This window comes from Castor canadensis, chromosome 7 (genome assembly GCF_047511655.1).
Source record: "Castor canadensis chromosome 7, mCasCan1.hap1v2, whole genome shotgun sequence".
NCBI classification, from domain to species: domain Eukaryota; kingdom Metazoa; phylum Chordata; class Mammalia; order Rodentia; family Castoridae; genus Castor; species Castor canadensis.
In genome coordinates, this window is record NC_133392.1 from 117,275,306 (window position 1) to 117,296,425 (window position 21,120).

General features: G+C 41.0%; 1 protein-coding gene across 10 annotated transcripts in view; it reads left to right on the top strand.

Moving 5' to 3' along the window:
- Window positions 1-21,120, top strand: part of Dab1 (DAB adaptor protein 1) — a 1,106,217-nt gene that overhangs the window by 1,039,962 nt on the left and 45,135 nt on the right. For 7 of the 10 annotated variants that reach the window (XM_074079997.1, XM_074079998.1, XM_074080005.1 and 4 more), the window contains 4 exons: window positions 494-613; window positions 1,072-1,110; window positions 2,669-2,734; window positions 9,081-9,140. In XM_074079997.1, coding sequence (XP_073936098.1) covers window positions 494-613; window positions 1,072-1,110; window positions 2,669-2,734; window positions 9,081-9,140 — 285 coding nt within the window. The remainder of the gene's footprint in view (window positions 1-493; window positions 614-1,071; window positions 1,111-2,668; window positions 2,735-9,080; window positions 9,141-21,120) is intronic. The other 3 variants (XM_074080000.1, XM_074080002.1, XM_074080004.1) reach the window with 1 other exon arrangement.

Sequence of the window (21,120 nt, forward strand, 5' to 3'; positions counted from 1 at the left end):
AGAAAAGATAAGCAGCATTGGAGCAAGGAAACACTCTCATACTCATTCATGTATGTTTTGTTTTATTTTAAATGGGTATTTCCTAATGACTATTTATTTTCCTCTCCAATTAAATCTAGATAGAGACACATACATAACTAAGTTTCCTTGTGTTCATAGCCTCCTTTAAGAAGAAAATAAGAGAAAACAAATAGCTATTTCACATACAGCCCGCCCTAATTTTATTGTATTTGAAATCACTAATAAATAAAAGCAATGCCTTTTATGCTTATGATTATTATGAATTTGTAAATATAATTAGTTGAAGAAATGAACTTTAGCCTAGATGTAATTTGCTAAACCAATATAAACAAGGTAGAATTAATTAAGAATGGAATGCTTTCAGTTTAATAGAAAAAGGAAGGGCTGTTGGTTGAAATCACAAAAACAAAAATTGGTGGCTGCCATTCAGCACTGTTCCCTTATTAATGTGCCTGACTACCTTTCATTCCAGGCTGAACCTGTTATTCTGGACTTGAGAGATCTCTTTCAACTCATTTATGAATTGAAGCAGAGAGAAGAATTGGAAAAAAAGGCACAAAAGGATAAGCAGTGTGAACAAGCTGTGTACCAGGTATACCTGTAAATTTATCCTGGTGCTGGGCAAGATGGGGGCTTAAAATAAACAGATATGAAAACTGACAGGCAGGCCTCTCCTGCTACCAAGAAGAAATCAACAAAGATGAAAGGTTCCTCTGTAAATTACAGGCACCCAAAGCACGCTATTAGAAATGATCCCTTATTCTCTGCAACTCAAGCTACATTAGAGAAGCAAAATCTTTAATCCAGAGGAAGATTTCAGGGGAGGAAGACTAAAGTCCCACAATTGCTTTTGCTGTTGTTAACAATGGGTGTGGGAGGCTGGGGGATGGATGGCTGCAGGATTTTAGTTTTTCTGTTTCCTGCATTAATGATCCACCAGCATATCCTATCAGAGCTGGTTTCTCTACTGTCCTGTAACTTCTGAATGCAATCTCACATCTCTTCCTTTATATCCTCTGCTTTTCACCCTCGCTACTCTCACTGGGATAGACAATTTTGGAAGAGGATGTTGAAGATCCTGTATACCAGGTAATTTCTAAAATGAATCAGTGTTTTGGGGACAGCAATGGCTATGCCTAAAGTGGCGCCATTTTGACAGAAAATTGAAGAATCTGCTGACTGCAAGCCTGGAGAGGGACCAAGATTATTTCTGAGGGTGAGGGCTGCCAGCGCCCCCTGCCAGGAGCAAATTTCCATAACTAGTAACAGAAGTTTGGCCAGCACAAGTATCATGGGATTTGGAGATCCGCTTCTCCCTTCTTGCCTCTGCTTCAGCCTCCTCAATCTGTAAAAGTTTGATCCCAGAGCTGAATGTTTTTGAGAGTTTCTTGAATATTCTGAGTTCATTAGAGAAACGATGAATAATAAAGTGGTTTTTCTGCATTAAGAATTAGAGATGGGGGCTGACATTTTGGTGACATTTGAACACAAACTGAAAGAAAGGTTTGTGAGCTTTAGCAAGGCTTTAAGAAGTCTCTCTGACTCCCTATGGTGTAACCTGACCCTTGATTACCTTGCTCATGCCACAGGGGCTGTTGTGAGGATAGCAAAAGATCCCAGAGACATCTCTGCCTAGAGCTTTCTCTGCATCCTCTTCACAGTCTGCAGTCCACGTAGACATGGCCTCTCTTGGATTCAAGTTTTGAGCGCTTTGCAAACAGAGAGACAGAGAAAGCAAAGGACTGAATTCTTTCTCCCCTGTGTTTATTCCTAAGGAGAGGACGAAGACAGGAAAAAAAAATCCTGACTTTTTGAACGTAAAGGAAAAACTCCAACTTGTATTTCTGAGTCACATAGGTTTTCTATATGTGTTTTACCTACATATTTTACATTCGTGCACATTTGCACACAGAACGCTGCTACTGCCATGATGAAAGTAAATTAATAGAGATAACTCAAAGTGGAAGAAGTTATCTGATGTATATATCCCAAGCAAAAGTCAAGGATGCATTTAATGGCATACCCTTGCTTTTGAATGCTGAAGGGAGGGTAAGGAGTTGTTTCTAACATGAGATTCAGCACTCCCTTAACTGGCTTGCAAAGAATGGGGAATAGCCTTCTCTTGGAAACATGTGGGTTCTTTAGAGTCTAAGGCAAGCCCGTGGAAAAATAGATGTTCAGTAGTTGAGGATAGAGTGTAAAACAAGGTGATATTAATGGGATGCGAGAGTTTGGGGCTTCTGAGCTATTCAGAGTTGGCCTGAGTGCCAAAGAAGACAACTCAACAGCAAAGCCAACTTTATAAAGTTGGGTCCTTGGCATTCCCATGAAATAGCAGTAGCAGCATATTCAGCCATTACTGAGACAAAAAGCTATTCCATGAAGAGGTTATGTCTCTAGAAAGACCTACAGGGGCCCACTGCAATCAATGCCAACAGACTGGCCAGCAAACCTCTGCAAGCTTCCTTAGAAAGGCCAGAATGTGCAAGGCCCATTTTATTTCAGCCGTCCAGAAGTTTTTTCCTAGTTTTTTTTTTGTGCCTACTTCTATAATGCTCACTGTGATTTGTATCTTGTATTCCAAATGCTTGTTTTCCTCTTTCTTTTTTCACCTCTGACCTTTCCTCTCTGGCTGCTCCTGTAATAGTACATTGTGTTTGAGGCTGGACATGAGCCAATCCGTGATCCTGAAACAGAAGAAAACATTTACCAGGTATAAAATTGCTTCCCTCTAACCATTGCACTACCATCAGTAAATGCATAAAATGCTGACAGATCTAAAGAACAAAGGGGTTTCTTGGTCATTCCAGGATTGTTGAGATAGCTTTGAATGCATTGGCTTCCAGTTCCCCAGCAATTTGCCACTAGTTTTCATGCCTTGTTGTTGAAATCCTTAATGGCCAGTTGGATATAGTATCTTAATTTTGAATAGATCAGAGCTATTTTAAGTAGAAGCAAAAATCAAATATTCTATTAAATACATTGGAGAGTTGCCCGCCATACAGTACGGTCTTTCAATTCTCAATAGAATATACTCATCAAATTTCTTTGAAAAACCAACTCTACTACAGAATATAAGGGACAAATTCAAAAATGTTATTTGAAAACAGCATTGAGAATATTTATAGAATAAAAGAAAGTATAGCTTAAGGCTTTATCCTTCCTAAAGGAAATGTACATTAATATTCTTAAATGTCTACTATGTAAAGAATACCAAATACACTTTTAAATTCATTTAATTCTCACAAATCTGCTATAAAGTGGGTATTTTAATCCTGTTTTATTGGGAGAAACTGAGGCTCTGAGAACTTCAGTTGTACAGCTACTTAGAGCCAAGACTCACAACCCAGGCATGTGGAAGGCAGAGCTCAGCCTCCTCTGAGGCTTCCTACCCAAGCTCTTGAGTAACTGCAGGCCAGCATAAAGCACATCAAATAAATACGACGACTTGCAATTTTTCACTAATTAGAATTTTAGTCTTAATTTAAAGCATAAATACTATGGGAGAAGGAACAAATTTAATGTATTTAATCAGTGATTTTCATTTCCTTAATTCACTTAATTGTGTGGTCTATTATTCTGCCTTGGGCATGTATTACTTATGAAATAAAAGGAAAACATATTTTCAATTTCTATCAAATGTGTAGAATTCTAAATGATCAAATATAATGTTATTTCTACCAACAGCCTGGTTTAAACCAGCCTTGTAGAATAATAATTTAACTATTTCTCTCCATTGGATCCATCTGGATTCTATTCAAATATGAAGTTGTGCTTTGAGGATTTGTTTATTCATTACTTACAAAGTTTCTGTCTTCAAAAAGAAAAGTTGCCGTTGTCTGCAGTCTCAGATTTTAAAGCACTGTACAACTGTGCAGTGCGTGACTATGGGTCCAAAGAGCAATAAACCCAGCATCCAAGGAAAAGAGAACACCTTTTAAATACAACCTGGCTTGGCAATAGAGGAGACCTCTGAATCAGCTTAGCTCCAGTTGGCACAGCTTCCCTGAGCCTCTTGGGGGACCACAGGGAATATCCTGCTGTGCTGGAAAGAGCTGGCCTGGATAGGTACAGAGCTGGGTTGCAGTTTTGACTCTATCACCACTTACCTTTAGATTGTAGTCTTTCAGACTCAGTTTCCCCAGTGATAAAGTAGGGGATTAGCTCTCCTTGACTCACATCTAATGACAAAGCTCATGTATGCAATGAAAAAAATGAGGGATAGCCTCAGGGCTGGCTGTGTGGACTCAGGACCTCAGTACAATACCAATTCAACCATTGATGCAACTTTTTCAAGTTCCTTTCTCTTTCTGGGCCTTGGCTTCCTCATCTGTAAAACGAGCACATAAGGTTTAAGAATCTGGGGAGGACACTTTTTTGCTCTTTGCCAATAATACCCAATATAGGACTCTGGTTCTTTGAGAGCACCCAGGCTGGCTTTACAAGGTAGCCGGACTTTTAGAAATGGGGTACATCTGTGTTGATTGTGGGTTGGTTCTGTGAATGGGGGGTTATATGCAACGTATCATTTCTCTCACTACACTCCCTGTGGCTTGAATCATTTTCTTACTCATAGAAAAGGAGAGCAAGGCTTACAGAGGTAAGTGACCTTGCAGTGTCACAGAGCTAGAGAGAGGTAGAATTCCCACAGGCAGATCTCTCTGACCTCTGTGAATAAACAAATAAAGCTCAGAGCTGTTTTCAGCTCAGAGTCACCTGATTCTGGCTTTCACAGTTAGATTCTGTGCATGTTTTAAGTTACTAACTAAAAGATCACTCTTGTTTTAACAGCTCTGGCCTCCTGATCAGTCCATCTGTCCATCATCAACAAAAAGGCATCACTTAAGAGAATGAATATTTTATCCCATCTATTGGAAAGGCCTGGGGTTATGTTCCTCCCTACCCTGCCAATCTGCCTGCCCAATGTTCTTAAGGAGAGATAAGCTCAGGGGCTGAAGATAAGCAGGCCTTTTAAAATACTGCCTGTTAGAAGCATCGTTCCTCTGGTTTTTGAGAACTGGCGAATGCTACATAGCTATTCCTCCTGAGCCCACCACAACATTGCTTCTGCTTCAAGCTTGGCTCAGAGTGGTCCCATGTTTTATTCCCTTCCTGTTTTCTGGAAGGTGACAAACAGACCTGAGACCTAATCCTCTTACACTGTCTGTAACCTTGAATGAAGTACATCATTTTTTTGGCCTCAATTTTCTGAGTTATAAAATGGGGATAGTACAGTACCTGCTTCTGGAAGTGATGTGAGAAAATACAAAGCAATGAGCTGGCACTTGACCCTCAGCAGCTTCTGCATAAACACTCCTTCTTTTATTTCCCATGTGACCAATATCAGGTGCCATGTACAATGTCATACAATGGTGTATTAAGTAGAACTCACCTCATCTTGTCAGAGAGCCTCTCAGAAAACTGTAGCATCCCTTGACTTTGCTATTTGTGTCCAAAGTGAGAATAAGTAGTCTTACTTCCCCAACTGTCTTAATAATCAATTGTCTTTTGCTTCATGTACCTCAGAAAAAATTACTTGATTTAAAACAATACCTCAACAGTAAAAGCATTTTCACATATCACTCCTTTTTGACTGTTCCAGTAACTTGGTGAGGTAGGAAGAACAGCTACCATGACTATCATTTTTGACATTAAAAAAAAATGCAGGATCCTCTGATTCCAGTCCCATGTTCTTGAATACTTTAGCAAGCTTCCTACATGAGAGAGAGAGACCTCAGCTTTGCAAGTGGGCATTTCTCACATTCACTCGTTCAAAAATCATTGTTAATCACTCCACATGTGTCAAGTATCATTTTAAAATGGTAAGTCTAGATCTGTCACACTTGAACTGGCTATCCACACATAATTAACATGTTGCTGGAGTGTCTTCTGTGTATGGCACTTAAGGTATTTCTTTTTTATTTTTTTGGTACTGGGGCTTGAACTCAGGGCCTATACCTTGAGTCACTCCACCAGCCCTTTTTTGTGATGGGTTTTTTCAAGATAGGGGATCTCACAAACTATTTGTTGCAACTACAATCTTCCTGATCTCTGCCTCTTGAGTAGCTAGGATTACAGGCATGAGCCACTGGCGCCTGGCTAAGGTGTGGTTTTTTAAAGTAATTTAATGTCTATTAACTTATTCATTCAACAAAGTATTTATGAGCACCTGGAATGTGTCCGGGTTGTGGGAAAGTAGTAATGGTCCCTGTCCCTAAGGACTGTATAGACAAGTTCTTAGATGCTCATGACAACCAGATGAGGAAACTGAATTTCAGAGAGCAAAGTGACATCTCTGAGTCACACAACCTATAGCAGAACCAGGACTAGGAGCCAAGTCTTTGCACTCTCCTTTTAGTATGAAATTTTTATGACTGCAACATTTCGGTTCTATAGTGATCTATATGTAGATGAAACAGACCAACATGCAGAGACTGGAGGTTGGGGGGTAGACAATAGCACCCACTGGTAAATGTTTGATGATTAGACATTTCTTTGTTTAACCAATGTTTGCAGATAGGAATACAAGAATAATAAAATATCTGTCAGACCCACCTGGAGCAAGTTTACAGAGCTGTGGGACTGCAGACCCATGAACAGTTACCATGTGATGTTATAACTCCCATGGAAAGAGAAAGCCTGTTTTATACTCTATTTTAGTAGCCTGATGCCAGTTCCATCTGCCAGCAAGATGTTTTGCTCACCATCCTTGTCCCAGGAAAGACATAGTGCATGACACAAAATAGGTACTTAGTAACTTTTAGTTTTTAATAAAAGGATGCATCTGAGGTCATGAGAGTACAGAGAAGGCTCCAAACCTGGCCTACAGGGGCAGGCAGGGCTTCCACAAAGATGTCTCAGCTGAGAGCAAGTTAAAGGACAAACAGGCAGATTGATACCTCACCCATGGGACAGCCAAGTAGAAAAGCATTTTCAATTATGCGCACTTTGGGTTGTCCATCACATGACTTCTTCTCCATCTGCGGGGATAATTGAGAGGCAGCTGAGGTTCACCTGTGCTAAGTGCTGGTGGTGAGCAGTGAATTACAGGCAACTGAATGCTGTTCATTTTGCTCAGTAAAGGATGAGCCAGTAAAAACAAAAGTGAGGGCTGGTAATTTATTGGTCCTTGTTAACAAGGACTCTGTAGTCATTCCGAGAGGATTCCTTCTAAATGGAGCCCAGTTATCAGGAGCAAAGAAATTACATTCTTGGATATTTACCTGCAAATTGAGGTTTGCAGGATCAGCTCTGGAAGGGCATCTTCCACACAGCCATGTCACTCATAGTTCTATTTTCTACAAGAATGTGTGCCAGCCTCTGGGAATGTAGGATGTGATGTCAAAGAGAAAGACGCACCTGAAGCAGCTGTCTAGAGAATGTAGCAAATGGCAAACTGCCCAGGCTCCAGTTCCTGGCTGCCCTACTCACTTGACTGCTGGACACTCTCCAGGACTCATTTTCTTCCTCTCCAACACAGGGACAATTATAGTTTTGATAGATTTGTCTTGAGCATTACATGAGAATGCATGTAAAACACAAGTGTTCAGAACACCAGCTCATGGATAGAATAGTGCCTTGTCTGTGTTAGCTGGAACTATTCAGAGTAAGTGTCTTATCTGGTACCCAGAAAGAGATGGGTTTGAACCCCACCATCTTTGAAGCTTTGGGCAAAGTTCCTAACATCTCTGTGCCTTGCTTTCTCCAACTTCAAGTGGACACGATAATGACAAATCCTTATGGTTAGTGTAAGACTTTTAAGTTTAAATAAGAGTGAAAAAAATCACAACAGAATGGAAAGTATAAGCTTAAATTCTCTCTCTCTTAAAAGAATGGGATAGTCAGCCAGTCCATGCCTTAAATACCTCACTACCCCCCACATTCCTCCATAGTATGTTTACCCCAGAGATATTTATGGAGTGTCTTCTGGGTGTGAGGTACTACACCTGCTCTTGAGGAGCACCCAGTTTGATAGAAACACAATCACATTGTCAGACCATTATAAATCTAGTACTGCTTTGTCCCTGGAGTGGAGGTGGAGACCATGCTGTAGCAGTTGCTGGGGAAGGAACAGCTGATGCATAATTCCAATCTGGAATGTTTCAGTGCAGAGCCCTTGATTGATTCATTAGAAAAGTATTCAACATACTACTGTTAATATATTAAACGTGTCCATATACATATATATATATATATATATATACACATACAATGTATCCATGTCAAAAGGAATCACCATTCTAACACATCACAATAATATGGTACGTAACAGTTTTTGTTTATCTAATATCCATTTTCTCATTGAGTTATAATGAGCTGAGAAAGAGGCATATCAGATAGTGCCCATTTGATAATGGCAAAACTCAGAGGAGCTAAGTAGCCTGCTCGTGACGTGACAATTCACAAGAGGCACCAGAAAACCAGATGCATGAGCAAAGGAGGGAGGGAGGTACTAATAGATGTTAAACAATCAGGACCTTCTGGATCCTAGTACCATGCTTTTCCTACCATTTCTGGGCCTTTTTTTTTTTTTTTTTTTTATGGAAAGCCTTCAGTGATTATCACATGGCTAATACGTGACCCCAACAGAAGCTATATGTCTACTAGGATCTTGATATTTGCTGTATTTTCAATAACCCAGATCTCAGTCTTAGCATTAAGCAGTGTATGCTCAGCTATCAACTGTTTTTAATCACTTTGAGCAAATCATAATCTCTCCCTAAGTCTCAGTTTTGTCTTTAATGAAATGAGGATTTTTTTTTTTCACCACCTGATGCCTGAGGTCTTTGCAGCTTCCTATTCTTCGAGTCTGTGAGAGGCCCAATGGCAGAGATGCCCTGCAGCCACTCATTACATGATGGCACCACAATTTTACTAAGGGATAGAGCCTAATTTGATGCTCTTACAGTCTCACAGAGCTGCTTCTTGGGGTTGGGCCCTAGACATGTTTTAGGGGCCAACCATTTCACATATGCAGCCAGCTTGCATAGAAGTCTGGCTTCTTCATTCTTTGAAAGTAGAGTACCAGTGTTTTAACTCTTGAACTTGATTTTTCATAGGTTCCCACCAGCCAAAAGAAGGAAGGTGTTTATGATGTGCCAAAAAGTCAACCTGTAAGTGTAAGTACATCTTTCCTGAAAGATTCATGTTGAGACTATGTCTGTGACCTGGGGAAGAAAGCTCTTCTGGAATGAGTACCGTATTGGCTTTGCTGGGGACTCTTCAGTGGGCTATGGGAAAAGGCATAAGGAAAGAATGGTGGGGCTGAGCAAGGGGAGCCAATCAGGATAGTTGTCTGCTCCCAGAATGGGAGTGATTGAATTGTGCAAACCACTCTGCCCAAGGGAGTCAGGGTCCCAGATATTCCATAGCAAAAGTCTACAGCCAAGGCTTTGTTATACCTGGTCAAGTACAGGACAGTGGTTTTGTTGTTGTTGTTGCTTATTCTGGGAAGAAAGCTATCCATCCAATTAGAAAGCTGTATCATAGTGATAAGGGAAGAAGGGCTGACCAGAGCCTCTGAGGTGTGTAAGGGTCCAGCCAGTTATCAGGGCCTTGTGGAAAAGGTCATGTGTAGCAGGCTTACAGAGGACCCGGAAGGTACACTACATTAAGGATAACAAGGTCTGATGCATCTGGTCCCTATCTGCTGTCTGCTGGTGAACTCCTAGGCATCTGAGTCAGAAATGAAAATCCTTAGCAATGTAATACTACCCCCATGCCACTGCTAGTCCCAAAATTCCTATGAATTCTAGAACTTAGAAGGCAACCTCTATACATCATGCAGGCAGCCTTGAGGACTAGCCTTCTCTCCAGGTTTCAATTGGCCCAGCCCCCATTACACAGCTCCCTTCAAGTCAATTTGTTCTGGATTGCCTCCCTTGCCCCTGACAGGTTTAGATTCGTGACGAAACATGCTCCATTTGCTGCCCTGGTTTTTCTGAATTTATTAACCATTCTAGTTGCACCATCGCCATACTTAATAGCTATAGGGAAAATCCCAGCTCCTTCATTTGACAGACAGGCTGCTAAAGGTCTCCCTTAACACACGGGTCTCATGTCACCCTCTGGATCAGCCCTACAAACTCTGGCTTCCAGAGGAGCTGCAGCCTCCCCACCTCTCTGTGTGGCCCTTTCCCAACACCCCAACTTAGCTTCAAGATTTGCGTCTCAGGGAGACTTCAGTGCTTCTGAGCTCAACAGCATCAACACATCACCCCTGCCTTTGTGACTCTGTATACTTTTTTCCTCTGCTAATAGCACTTCTTCTCCTCTACCTTAATGAACTTCTGAGGGCTTTGTATTTTCAGAAGTAAGCCCAGGGCCTAGTAAGTGGAGGCCAGCCACAATGCAGCTGTTCTGGGAATATTTTATATTCCCAGACCAATGACTACCTTGTGGAAGGAATATATGACAATTCCTGGTACTTTTTTTAAGGGAAATTACTGGGTTTTTTTTCAAAAAAAGTTGCTACCCAAAGTTTTGCTTGGGAAATGCCTGGACTGCCTGGTGTCCTGCCTGCCATTCCTAGAGTCCTACACCCATCCAATGTGAGGTTGACTTTACTGTTTTTTTCAACATTCCTAAAAGCCTAAGAGAGGCAGGAGATAAGAAGTTCAAGTTATAGTGTAGGGACATGCACCTGCATTGTAGAGACTACTGCTACTATGGAGTTTGGGCACATTTTGGTGTCCCTGAGTCCTAAGGTTTTCATCCACCCAAAGGGGTTTTTAAACCTAACTTGAGAAAATAGTTTGTGTGTGGAAACTTGATCCACTTGCCTAAGCCTCCCAGAAGCAGGTGAAATCTCCTGTGTCCCTCCATGTTCTGGAATCTTGCTGCCCTCCCGACTTCCCCTTGGAGCCCTTTCTCTCTGAGTGCACATTCCCTAGGGCTCCACTGTAGTCTGAGAATCCCTACCGTGATCTCCCTGTCTGCCCCTTTGTCACCTGCTGCTTATACCAGAATAACCAATGATATCCCCTCAAGTCCATGTAGGAGTTGTGGGATGTCAATAAGTTGCTCACAGAAGAGAAACTGGCCAGTGACCTATTGCTCTAGTTTCTACCTGGCTTCTTCTTTGGATCCAGGTCTGCTTGAAGCCTAGGTGAGAGACTCAGGTTGGAACTCTTCTTGGGGAAATCACCCATCAGCCCCAAAAGAAATGGTCTGATCCTCACAGTCCAATTAGGGTGTACCTGTCACCAGGGTCACTTACTGAGGGTCCCTGAGTAGCTTTTTGTATTTCTGATCCTCAAAGCCATCATCTGTAAAAGAAGAGTCATACCCACTGTTTAACTTTGTTTGGGAGATTAGAGGACCCATTTTTGTAAAACCCTTAACAGAGGATGTGAACTAAATTTAATGAGAACATTTCTATGTGTTGCTGTGCTCAGTAATGCTCCAGGAAACCATTTTCACTGACTGAACTGGGGATGTCAACTACTTTAAGTGATTGCACACCTCCCCCTGGGAAGTCTTTCTTACCCCAAACAGGGTAATCAATCTTTTGGAGTTCTACTACTTCTTTTTTAAATAATGACAATGCATTCTCATTTTCTCTTAATGTATCCATGTGAGCTATTGGACTTTGTTTTCCCCAAAATCCTTGGCTGAAATCATGTCATATACAGCTCTGAAACCCAGCACAGCATTGGAAATTTAGTTGCTATTGATCACAGAGGTAGTGTTCCAAGTTGTGGGAGAGATCTTAGTTCAAATTCTGGCATCATTAGCCAGCTACATGACCTTGAGTGAGTCCTTAGTCTATTCAGTCTTTACCCTTCTCATATACATAATGGTGATATGGATTCCAAATTCATTTAATTCTAAGAGTTTAATTAGATAAATCATTGTAAGCACCCAAGCGTCATCTATTGAGAGATGGTTCATAAATGTTGTTGATTGGGTTATTCACCAGAAGTGGTTGCCTTGACCGTCCCTCTTGCATGGTGAGTTTGTCAAGGACCGGAATCATGCCGTATTCATGTCCTGATTACCAGGGAAAGTTGGCACAGAATAGCTGTAAATTAGTGACCGAAAGAATGAACAAAAATAAATGAATGAAGCAACAAATGAATGTCTTTAGATTCAAAACTCATCTATTGTCAGAATATTTCTTTTCCCTTCTGGGACCAAAGTCACCATGTCAAATTATGACATGCGTGTACCCTCAAAGTAGCTCTCCCCAGCCCTTTTTGCACTGTGTTCAACAGCTAGTACCCTATTCTGCCTCCAACCTCCAGGAATATGCGTTGTTTTTCCTTCATAGCTTGGATCACCAAGCTAACAGATGGCCTTCTAAACACACACATGCGAAAAGCACACGCACACATGCACGCACACCTGCGTTTGCTCTCCTCCCACATCAGCAACTCTACATCAGGCAAAGCCAAAACATTTTGCTTGCTTGGCAGTGTTATTTTGGGGTTTTTGTTTTTCTCCTGCCTAGGGTTGGAGTTCCCTGCTGGAGCTTATGGAAACTGTTTAGAGTCATGAAGAGCCTTTAATTTTCCTGAAGAGAGGCCTGTGTGTTACAATCTGACAGAATTAAGAATCAGCACAGTCCCGTTCTCAGAAACCTCTGAAACTACTTATATGTCATTAAAGGTTGGAGAAGAGACCTGGGCCTGTTGATTTCACTGAATACTCATCTCTATAATTCCTGGCTTTTAGGAGTGTATCATTATACTTCTTCCTTTGTTTCAGATCATATAAAATTAGTGACAGCAATTACATAGTCTATTTCTCAAACCACACTTAGCTGCAGACTTTCTTTCCAAAACTTAACAGTTTATATAGCAATACAGTGTGAAATATGAAAGAGATAAAAGGAAAACTCCATTGAATCATCTGCATACTCACTACATGGTAGCTCCATGTTCTGAGCAAATTAAAGAAAAACAGCATCTGCCCCAAAACTGATGTTTCAAGGAGCATTGGCCAAGCAGATGTTCACGTGTGAACCCAAAAATTGGTGCTTTAGGGTCTTCAGACAACAATACATTAACATGTATTGTGAATAGAATATATATTTATGTATGAATATATAATATGAATATGAGTTGTGAATATATTATATGAATTGAACATTTCTAAATTTTCTTTAACCTAAAAATTTTTCTATACAATATCCAATACATGTTGGAGAATTATTTCATTAGAGACTGTTTGGAAAAAGACGTGTGTGCATGTGTGTGTGTGTTTGCACATTTACACTATTGATGAAAAACAATACATCCCAAAACTGAGTGACTTAAAACAACGGTGTTTAAATACTGTTTGTATTGCTCACAGATCTGTGGGTGGGCTCTGTAGTTCTTCTGGTATCTGCTGATTCTAGCTCTTTGACTCACAGGTCCAGAGTCACCTGTGGGTCAGGGTGGCAACTCTGACAGCATTCACTGGGCCTGATCATGGGTGTGGGGTTTGGTTGGCGATAGACTGTTCTAGGATGACGTCAGATGGACCATAGCACTCTATTCCATGTATTGTCTCCTCCTTCAGAGGGCTAGCCAAGCTTTGATCACAGAGTAGTGGCAAGGTTTCCAGAGCACAAATGTAGGCACACAAATCCTGTCAAGTCCTAGGTTCGTCCCTTCTGTCACATTCCTTAGCCCAAGTAATTCATAAGTCTGTCCCAGATTCAGAAAATAGGAAGGATATCCTACTACTTGGTGGAAAAGTTCCACTGTAGGAGGCCATAAATGCATGGAAATATGGGGGAGCGTGGCCTCTTATGCAATCCATGTACTGCAGTCTGTATAAATCACTACTGAATAATGATAATGAAGTGTTTGTTGTCTTTGTCTTTTGCCAGTGCTTAACTCAGGGCCTCACTAATGTTAAGAGATAATCAAGTGCTGAAATACAAAATACATTTTCTTCTTGGGCCTCACTGTTTGTTTCTTGTTGCCTTCCCTGAGTTTGGCTTTGTCTAAGGTGATTTTACCATTCTGTAGGCAGCCCATTTGGTAATCTGGCTTCTTGATGTTATGAACTTAATCTCCTGAATCTTTACTATTAAAAAGAGCCTCAGTAACCTCAGACCCATAGGTACCCTCCTGTCTCTCACCACAAACTCCTCTCCATCCTCCTCTCCCACTCCAATTATTTCTCACTGTAACTTCTTTTGGTTTGACATTCAAGATCTGATTATAAGTGTTATTTTCTCTCTTTTGCGTTCCTTAAATCCTGAGGGAAATTGGTTTTTTGAAATGTACTTCTGCTGAACTTCTCATTGTTTTCTGGTGATTAAAAGTGTGGGCTTTGGGATCAGAAAAAAGTTGAACTTGAATCCCAGCTTCACCATTTTCTAGTTTTGTGACTTTAGATACTTCCATTGGCCTCTGCAAGTCTGTTTCCTCATCTGCAACATGGAGCTAATGCTAGAACCTGCCTTAGAGTTTTTGTAGGAGGACTAAATGAATCAGCACACTGCTGAGCACAGTAAGATTTTTAATAGCCAAGGCTATTAGTGCGTGCCTTTTCCCCTAATTTCCTATGAATTTCTAGAGGAAGAGAATCACTTTTCACTGTCACTACCTCTAACTTTTCCTGGGATTTCTGGTATCCTTGAGGTTTTGATGGTGGATCCTCTGCCAAGGCTGGGAGCGGGGCTAGGAGGGGGACATGTGCACATGTAAATTTTTGTAGGCCTTGGAGTGATGGGATTCCCTCCACCTCTGACCTAGAGCCTCAATAAGCTGTTCATCATCATCACACTTCCACTGATGGAGATATCCTTAGCAATATGGCACATTGAATGGATCACAGAATCCAGAAGTTAGAATTCAGTATGGCTCTTAATGGCCTCACCTACCTCAGTGCATTGACTTATGGGACCAAAGCTTTACTTTGACTATCTGAGTCCCAGGTGCCTACAGAAGCTGGTCCATCCCTTCACTTTCCTCCTTCTTGCCCAGATATTATCCCTCCCTGGGCCATCAACTCCAGATATTCTGCCCTTTCTTATTCCCTTTATTCCAGTACACATTTGGATGCTCTGTTTGCTTATTTTAATATGGACCTAGATATCCCCTTCTTCCAGCAGAATTCTTCTTAGGGTTGTTCCATGATCCCCAACACTCTTTCCTAGGAACTCTGAGCCAAGATAAGGAGTAATCCTACTCACTCCTAGAAATATGCATTTTATCTCATTTTTTCATCAAGACAGCTGGAAGCTTTGCATAGGAGCTAATCTCTCCTGTGATCTTAAATACATGGATATATTTTTGTGTCAGGGTCTCTGAAAGCCAGGGGCATAAATCCTTGGTGACAGAAAACATGAAATGGCTGGAATACAAGGAGATTTTAGGAAGGAGAGTGTAACTTGAGCAAAGCCCTGCAGACTGAGCAAGATTATAAGCAAAGGGAAAATGAAAGTCCATCTAGGTGGACCTCTGATGTCTCTGTGGCTCCTGAGTCCATTCTGTATTCACCCCACAGCATTCAAAGCTGAGTTACTTACCATCAATTCCCATCTCAAAGAGAGGGGAAATATAGGACACCTTTACTTCTGCTGGCTAATAATGCTGGATATGTTCTTTAGGCAAATATCATGGCCTTTCTGTGACTGTCAGAAATGCCCATTCCTCCATTCCTGAATAGGAGGAGGGTGTACACTAAGCATCACATTACTGTATTCATTATTTAGAGTTTTTTGTACTCCGTTAGCCTTTGAGCATGATTCTAGTCCCACAGTGGAACCTCAGTGAAGAGGTGCACTCACAGGCTGCTGAACGCTTGTTTCAGGCTTTATTACACCCTGCCCCATGACACTGAACTTGGCAGAGACTTAACCTTCACAGACAACTATCTCAATGACACAGACCTAAACCTTCATGTGATTCATAGCACTTTCCATCACTTTTCTTCTCTAGCATCCTCATTCCCTGGTGCAATATTTTTATGCCTGAGAAAGATCTTTTATCCTTCACCTTATAATTGCCCAGTTTAAAACCCTTTTATGTAGCTCTATTAAGCATAAAAGACTTTCCTATTATCAGTAATAACCAGTTAGCAGACCCTAGAAGAACCTTTTTTTTTTTTTTTAGGCCTTTCAAATGAGAGATTCTTAAAAGTTTGGCATAGTAGTAAATAAGAACTTAGATTGTCAAATTGATAACTTAGATTTGAAATTAATTTCCCTTCAAGTATGAATTCAGAAACTGAAAAAATGATCAGCTCCCTTCCACTGCTGATTCTTTCCTCACTTAGGGTGTAATCCTTCTCAATCACTTCAACTTTCTGAAACTCATTTTCCTCTTTCAGCAAGCTGGAAATGACAACCACTCTCTACCAACATTTTGGGCCCCTGGAAGGCTCAGGGCAATCTGTGTGAAAGGATTTTCTGCAAAGAAGAAGAGTGGGAATTGCATGAGACCATAGGAAAGTGAAGACCTAGGGAGAGTAGTTTTAGTTATCTCTGTTATTTTATGGGGTGTCATATGATTTAAAGAAGAGATACAAGTGGAATGACAAGAGAGGACAAATCTGGGCCCAAGACAAGAAAGACCATACAGACTGTCTGAGCTGGTTCTCAGAGAAGAATACAACCTCTCAGAGAGTGCACTATCTGCCTCTAAGAGTACTCAGCAGTATGAATGGTCCCACAGGGGCTGGTATACTATGACTGCCCCATTGGGGACCTCAGAACTATTCATCTACTCTCATGTTCCACTTGCCACCAGGCTTATTATGTAGGGCAGGGTTTACCTCCTAATATTGCTCCCAGTAGGACAGAGACCCCATTTCCATCTTCATTCTTATGCTAACTTTAGAAGAGCTCACTCAGAGATTCACAGCATAAGTTCTGGGGTTGCCCTGGGATGTAGTGGTTTGGATGCAAAGGAATTTGCCAGGTATCATTAACAAGTCATCTCACTGAACAAGCTTTGGACACTGAATGGGTGCCTAGAAATATGTACTCCTTAGTGTCCTTCTTGAGAGTTCCAAATCAGGCCTGTAGAGCTATCTGTGGTCTGGAAAATAGCCTAACTGGGAAAGCAATAAAAATCCTAATGATCGGATTTGACATCCAGCCTCTGTCCAACTCAGTTCCTTTCTTGGGTTTCTAGTGCCAGGCACGAACCATACATACTAAGAATTTAAGGCTAAATTAGCTGTGGAAAAAGCATCTAGAATTTATGAGTATCTACTATGTACCATACATAGCCTAGGCTCTGGATTAAGCTTATCTCTTTTTCCATAATCAGAGCCCAAGGAGGTAGGTGTGACTTCCACATAAATGAAACTTAGATTTAAGGACGTCTTTTCATTCATGCAATCACAAAGCTAGTAAATTGCAGAGCTAGTAGTCAAACCCCAAGTTGCTGTGACTCAGGAGGCCACACAATTTGCATAAAACATGTTGCCCTTTGATTAAGAAAATTGCAAAGCCTCCATTGCCTCATGTGAGTCAGCACTTAGGTCTCTGGTCCAGTCTTCCTTGCTCTTTGTTTCTAGAGTGTTTATAATAGCACTTTTACCTCCTGAGGCCCAGCACTCCTGGCTGACTATAACACCTCTGTCCTCATTTGGTCTCAGTTCCAAGGAGGCATACCCATATCAAATGCAACCCTGAACCCTCACTCTCCATGCCCCACTGCTTCCGTCTACTAATGTTAAAGCAGTGCTTGTAGACCCCAAAGAACAAGTCTTGACGAAATCTGCCCACCTCTGAAGTTCAGGAAGATTCTTATATTGCCACCCTGCCTCCCATCCTACACCCTCCCTGTATATTTCCATGTAAGGCCCCTGTGCCCCAATATTCAGCATTTGGCTTATTTTCCTTGCTTAAGATTAAATTCTGCTTCTCTGCTGCAAATGTAAGAACAGTCAATCCATTAACATGAAGAATTGTGAGAATTCTCTTGACAACGATTCCCTACTTCCCCTGTAACTCCCATCTTTTATGGCAAATAAATTTTCATTCACAATTCAGCAGTTGGTTTTTCCTTTACTTGGAAATCTGGATCAAGATGTTGCATAATTGGATTAAATCTAGTTTGAACATTTGTCAGTTTCACTTCCTCATTAAGCACCACATTGTAGAGAAATTATAATTATTGCAACACAGTTAACATAGATGTCACACAAGAGGACGTGTACCAATGTGAGGAAAGGGAATTTGAATTGATATATTCCCACAAATGAAATAGATGATTGTCCCTTCTGGTGTTTCTTAGGTGGACTTCCTGTTAATCATGCCAACAAAAGTTGTCCTGAGACAGAATCCAAAATTCTTGCAGAGTTGTAGTAGCAATGTTAAGAAGAGGTTATCTGGTTTAGCCTTACCCCTAATGTCAGAATTGGTCAAGAACATTTGTGATAGGTGTGGATGAATGTTCCTGACTATTTGGCTTTAACTCATATATTTACAGGGACCAGATCTTTATTACTTTTCTAATTCCAGAGCTCTAAATTGCTGGAAAGCCCTTCTATTGAGTTCCCGTACAAATTCCATTCATTCATTCATCCATTGGGCAAGGATTTACTAAGAAATTCCTACCTATCAGATAGTGTTGTATTCCCTAAGAATGAATGAGATAGGCTGCTTAAGAATTTTAATGGTCTCAAAATCATAGACATAAAATAATTGTGATTAATTTAACCAACACTATGAGATGCTGTATACAAGATGCCATGGGCAGTAAACAGCCTGACAGAGTTTAGTGATTTCTTCACCCAGTGGATGCAGTTTGAGTAGAATCTTTATTTTTACTTTATTTTTTGTGGATATGGGGATCAAACTCAGAGTTTTACACATGCTAGACAAGCACTCTACCACTGAGCTCTATCCCCAGTCCTTGAGTGGAATCTTAAAAGATGGTGGGAGTTTGTCACTGGAGAAAGGGAAGAACAGTATAAAAAGAGGAAAACAAATGTCTAAAAGCACTGAGATGTAGAAAAGTATGACATATTCCCAGAAGTTGATAAGTTATTTGGCATGTAGGACTACAGGATGCCCACATAGGAACAGAATCTGAGGATGCAGAGGGAAGCTGACCCCAGCAAGTCAAGGGCCCGAAATATGCTGAGAAACTTAGATCTTTTGGGAAGTGTCTGATGCTTTCAGGTAGTAGAGTATCACTATTAGAGATGCATTGCTCAGTGTCATTCTCATAGCCTGTGACAGGTGGCTTAGCAGGTGGGGAGAGCATTAGAAAGATAATGGATTTACCTAAGTGTATCCATCAGGAGAGTCAGAAAAACAGAGTGCAGGCCAGGTAGGTCAATAGAGAGAATTTAGTGTGAGGAACTAGTTCCAAAGGAATTTGAAGAATAGAAAAGCCAAATGGATAGTGGGACAACCCAAATTAGTAATGATCAGAAAGTGGCTACCACCAATAGGGCTAGAAGGACAAAGTAAGAAGGTAGTGTTGGTGTATCCCAGGAGCTTGGGCTACCAACTGTTACTGGGAGCTGCCTGACAGGATCTAGGACTTCAGAGAGGGAAAACCTGTGGAAGATAAACCCACAAAGAATACTGGCCACTGCCCTAAATACTGTCTATAGACATCTGGGAAGAACTTCACAGCTTCTCCCGTCTTCTACCATCCAACTTCTAACCACTGCCTCCTGTTGAACAAACCTGAGTGGAAATGGGTTTTCAGGGGAGCTTGGGCAATGTAATTTTCAGGAATCTGCCCTTACCCCCCCCACCCTACAGTATAGAGTAGAAAAATGGCAAAATTGACTCTTAGGGAAAAGAATTCAAGAGGTAGGCAAGTGAAGATCCTATGGGTCTAGACTAGGAGCAAAGCAGTGCAGATGAAAGAGTAAAATGAGTTTGAGTGAACTATGGGGAACATTTCTGGAAGAACATGTAGATGTAGGGGTGAGACATACCTAGACACTCAGCTATCTCTAAGATGACAATCTTTGGGAGGTCACCAAGGTGACAGGAACCAACTACTCTGTCTCCTTCCCTCTAGGTTCTGTCACAAACATGTGGCTTTGTGTCTCTAACTTCTAAGAGCTTTGTATAGCAGCCTTTCAACCAGCTGTTTTCAGGTTTTAGCCAAAGACAGCAATCATTCCTTTCATCTTCCTCTCTGTTCTTAGTCCATGACTCATATTTGGGTTGTATCACATTATCACTTTGAATGAAATCTGGCTCTTTCTGTAAAAGCTGAAAAACTGAGGTGTACTAATGGAGTCAAGCAGAGTTGTAGACAGCTCACTATTGAATCATTCCTGAAACTTGTTTTCCCCAATGCAAATGAGGCCTTGTTTGTTGTCTATGGGGAAAAAAGTCTGGGTAAACAGTGCTCCCTCCATTCCTCTGCTAAAGTACTTGCCACTAGGTCCTCCAAGCATGGTCTTCAAACTTTTTATAAAACCCAGGAGTTTTCATTCCAATGAAACATGTCTGGTAGACTGCTGTATAATTAGGTGAAAGAGGAGATGTGGCTGAAGCCAAGTTGGACCTTAAAGATTTAATCACCATGAATATGTCTCCTGAAGGAACATGAAGGAAAGAAGGTTCTAGAAAGGAAAAGATCTAGGCAGGGTAGTGTGAAAACCATTGTCCCAGTGAACATGCTGGCTAATCCCACAGGTAGGAGGATGGGGAGATCAGAGGAGATCAATCAGTTGCCCACCTTGAACTTGGAGATTCCATAATTTATTTAATTCATTACGAGGATAGATTGAGAGCCTCCTCTTTGCAACACTATAAAACAACAGAAAGATATGAAATTTGAAGTTAGAGCCTTATTATTCATAACTATATGACTAAAGGCAAATTGCTTTATCTTCCGGATTCTTAGTGACCAGCTAACAAGATGGTCACTTTCCTGGGTTGTTGTGAGAATTAAATAAGAGAGGAGATGTCATCGCTGTTATGGTTTGTCATAGATTAAATACTCAAAAATGGTAGGTAACATAGCAATTCAGTCAAGAATGTGAACTTTCCAGCCTGACTGCTTGTACTTGACATTTTTCTCTTTCAATTACCAGTTGTGCTACCTCCAGCTTTCCTGTGCCTTGGTGTGTTCACCTCTAAAATGAGTTCACAGCTGTGGTACCTTCCTCAGAGCAGTGTTTGAGGACTAAATAAGTAACACAAGTGAGACATTTATAACCATGCCTTAT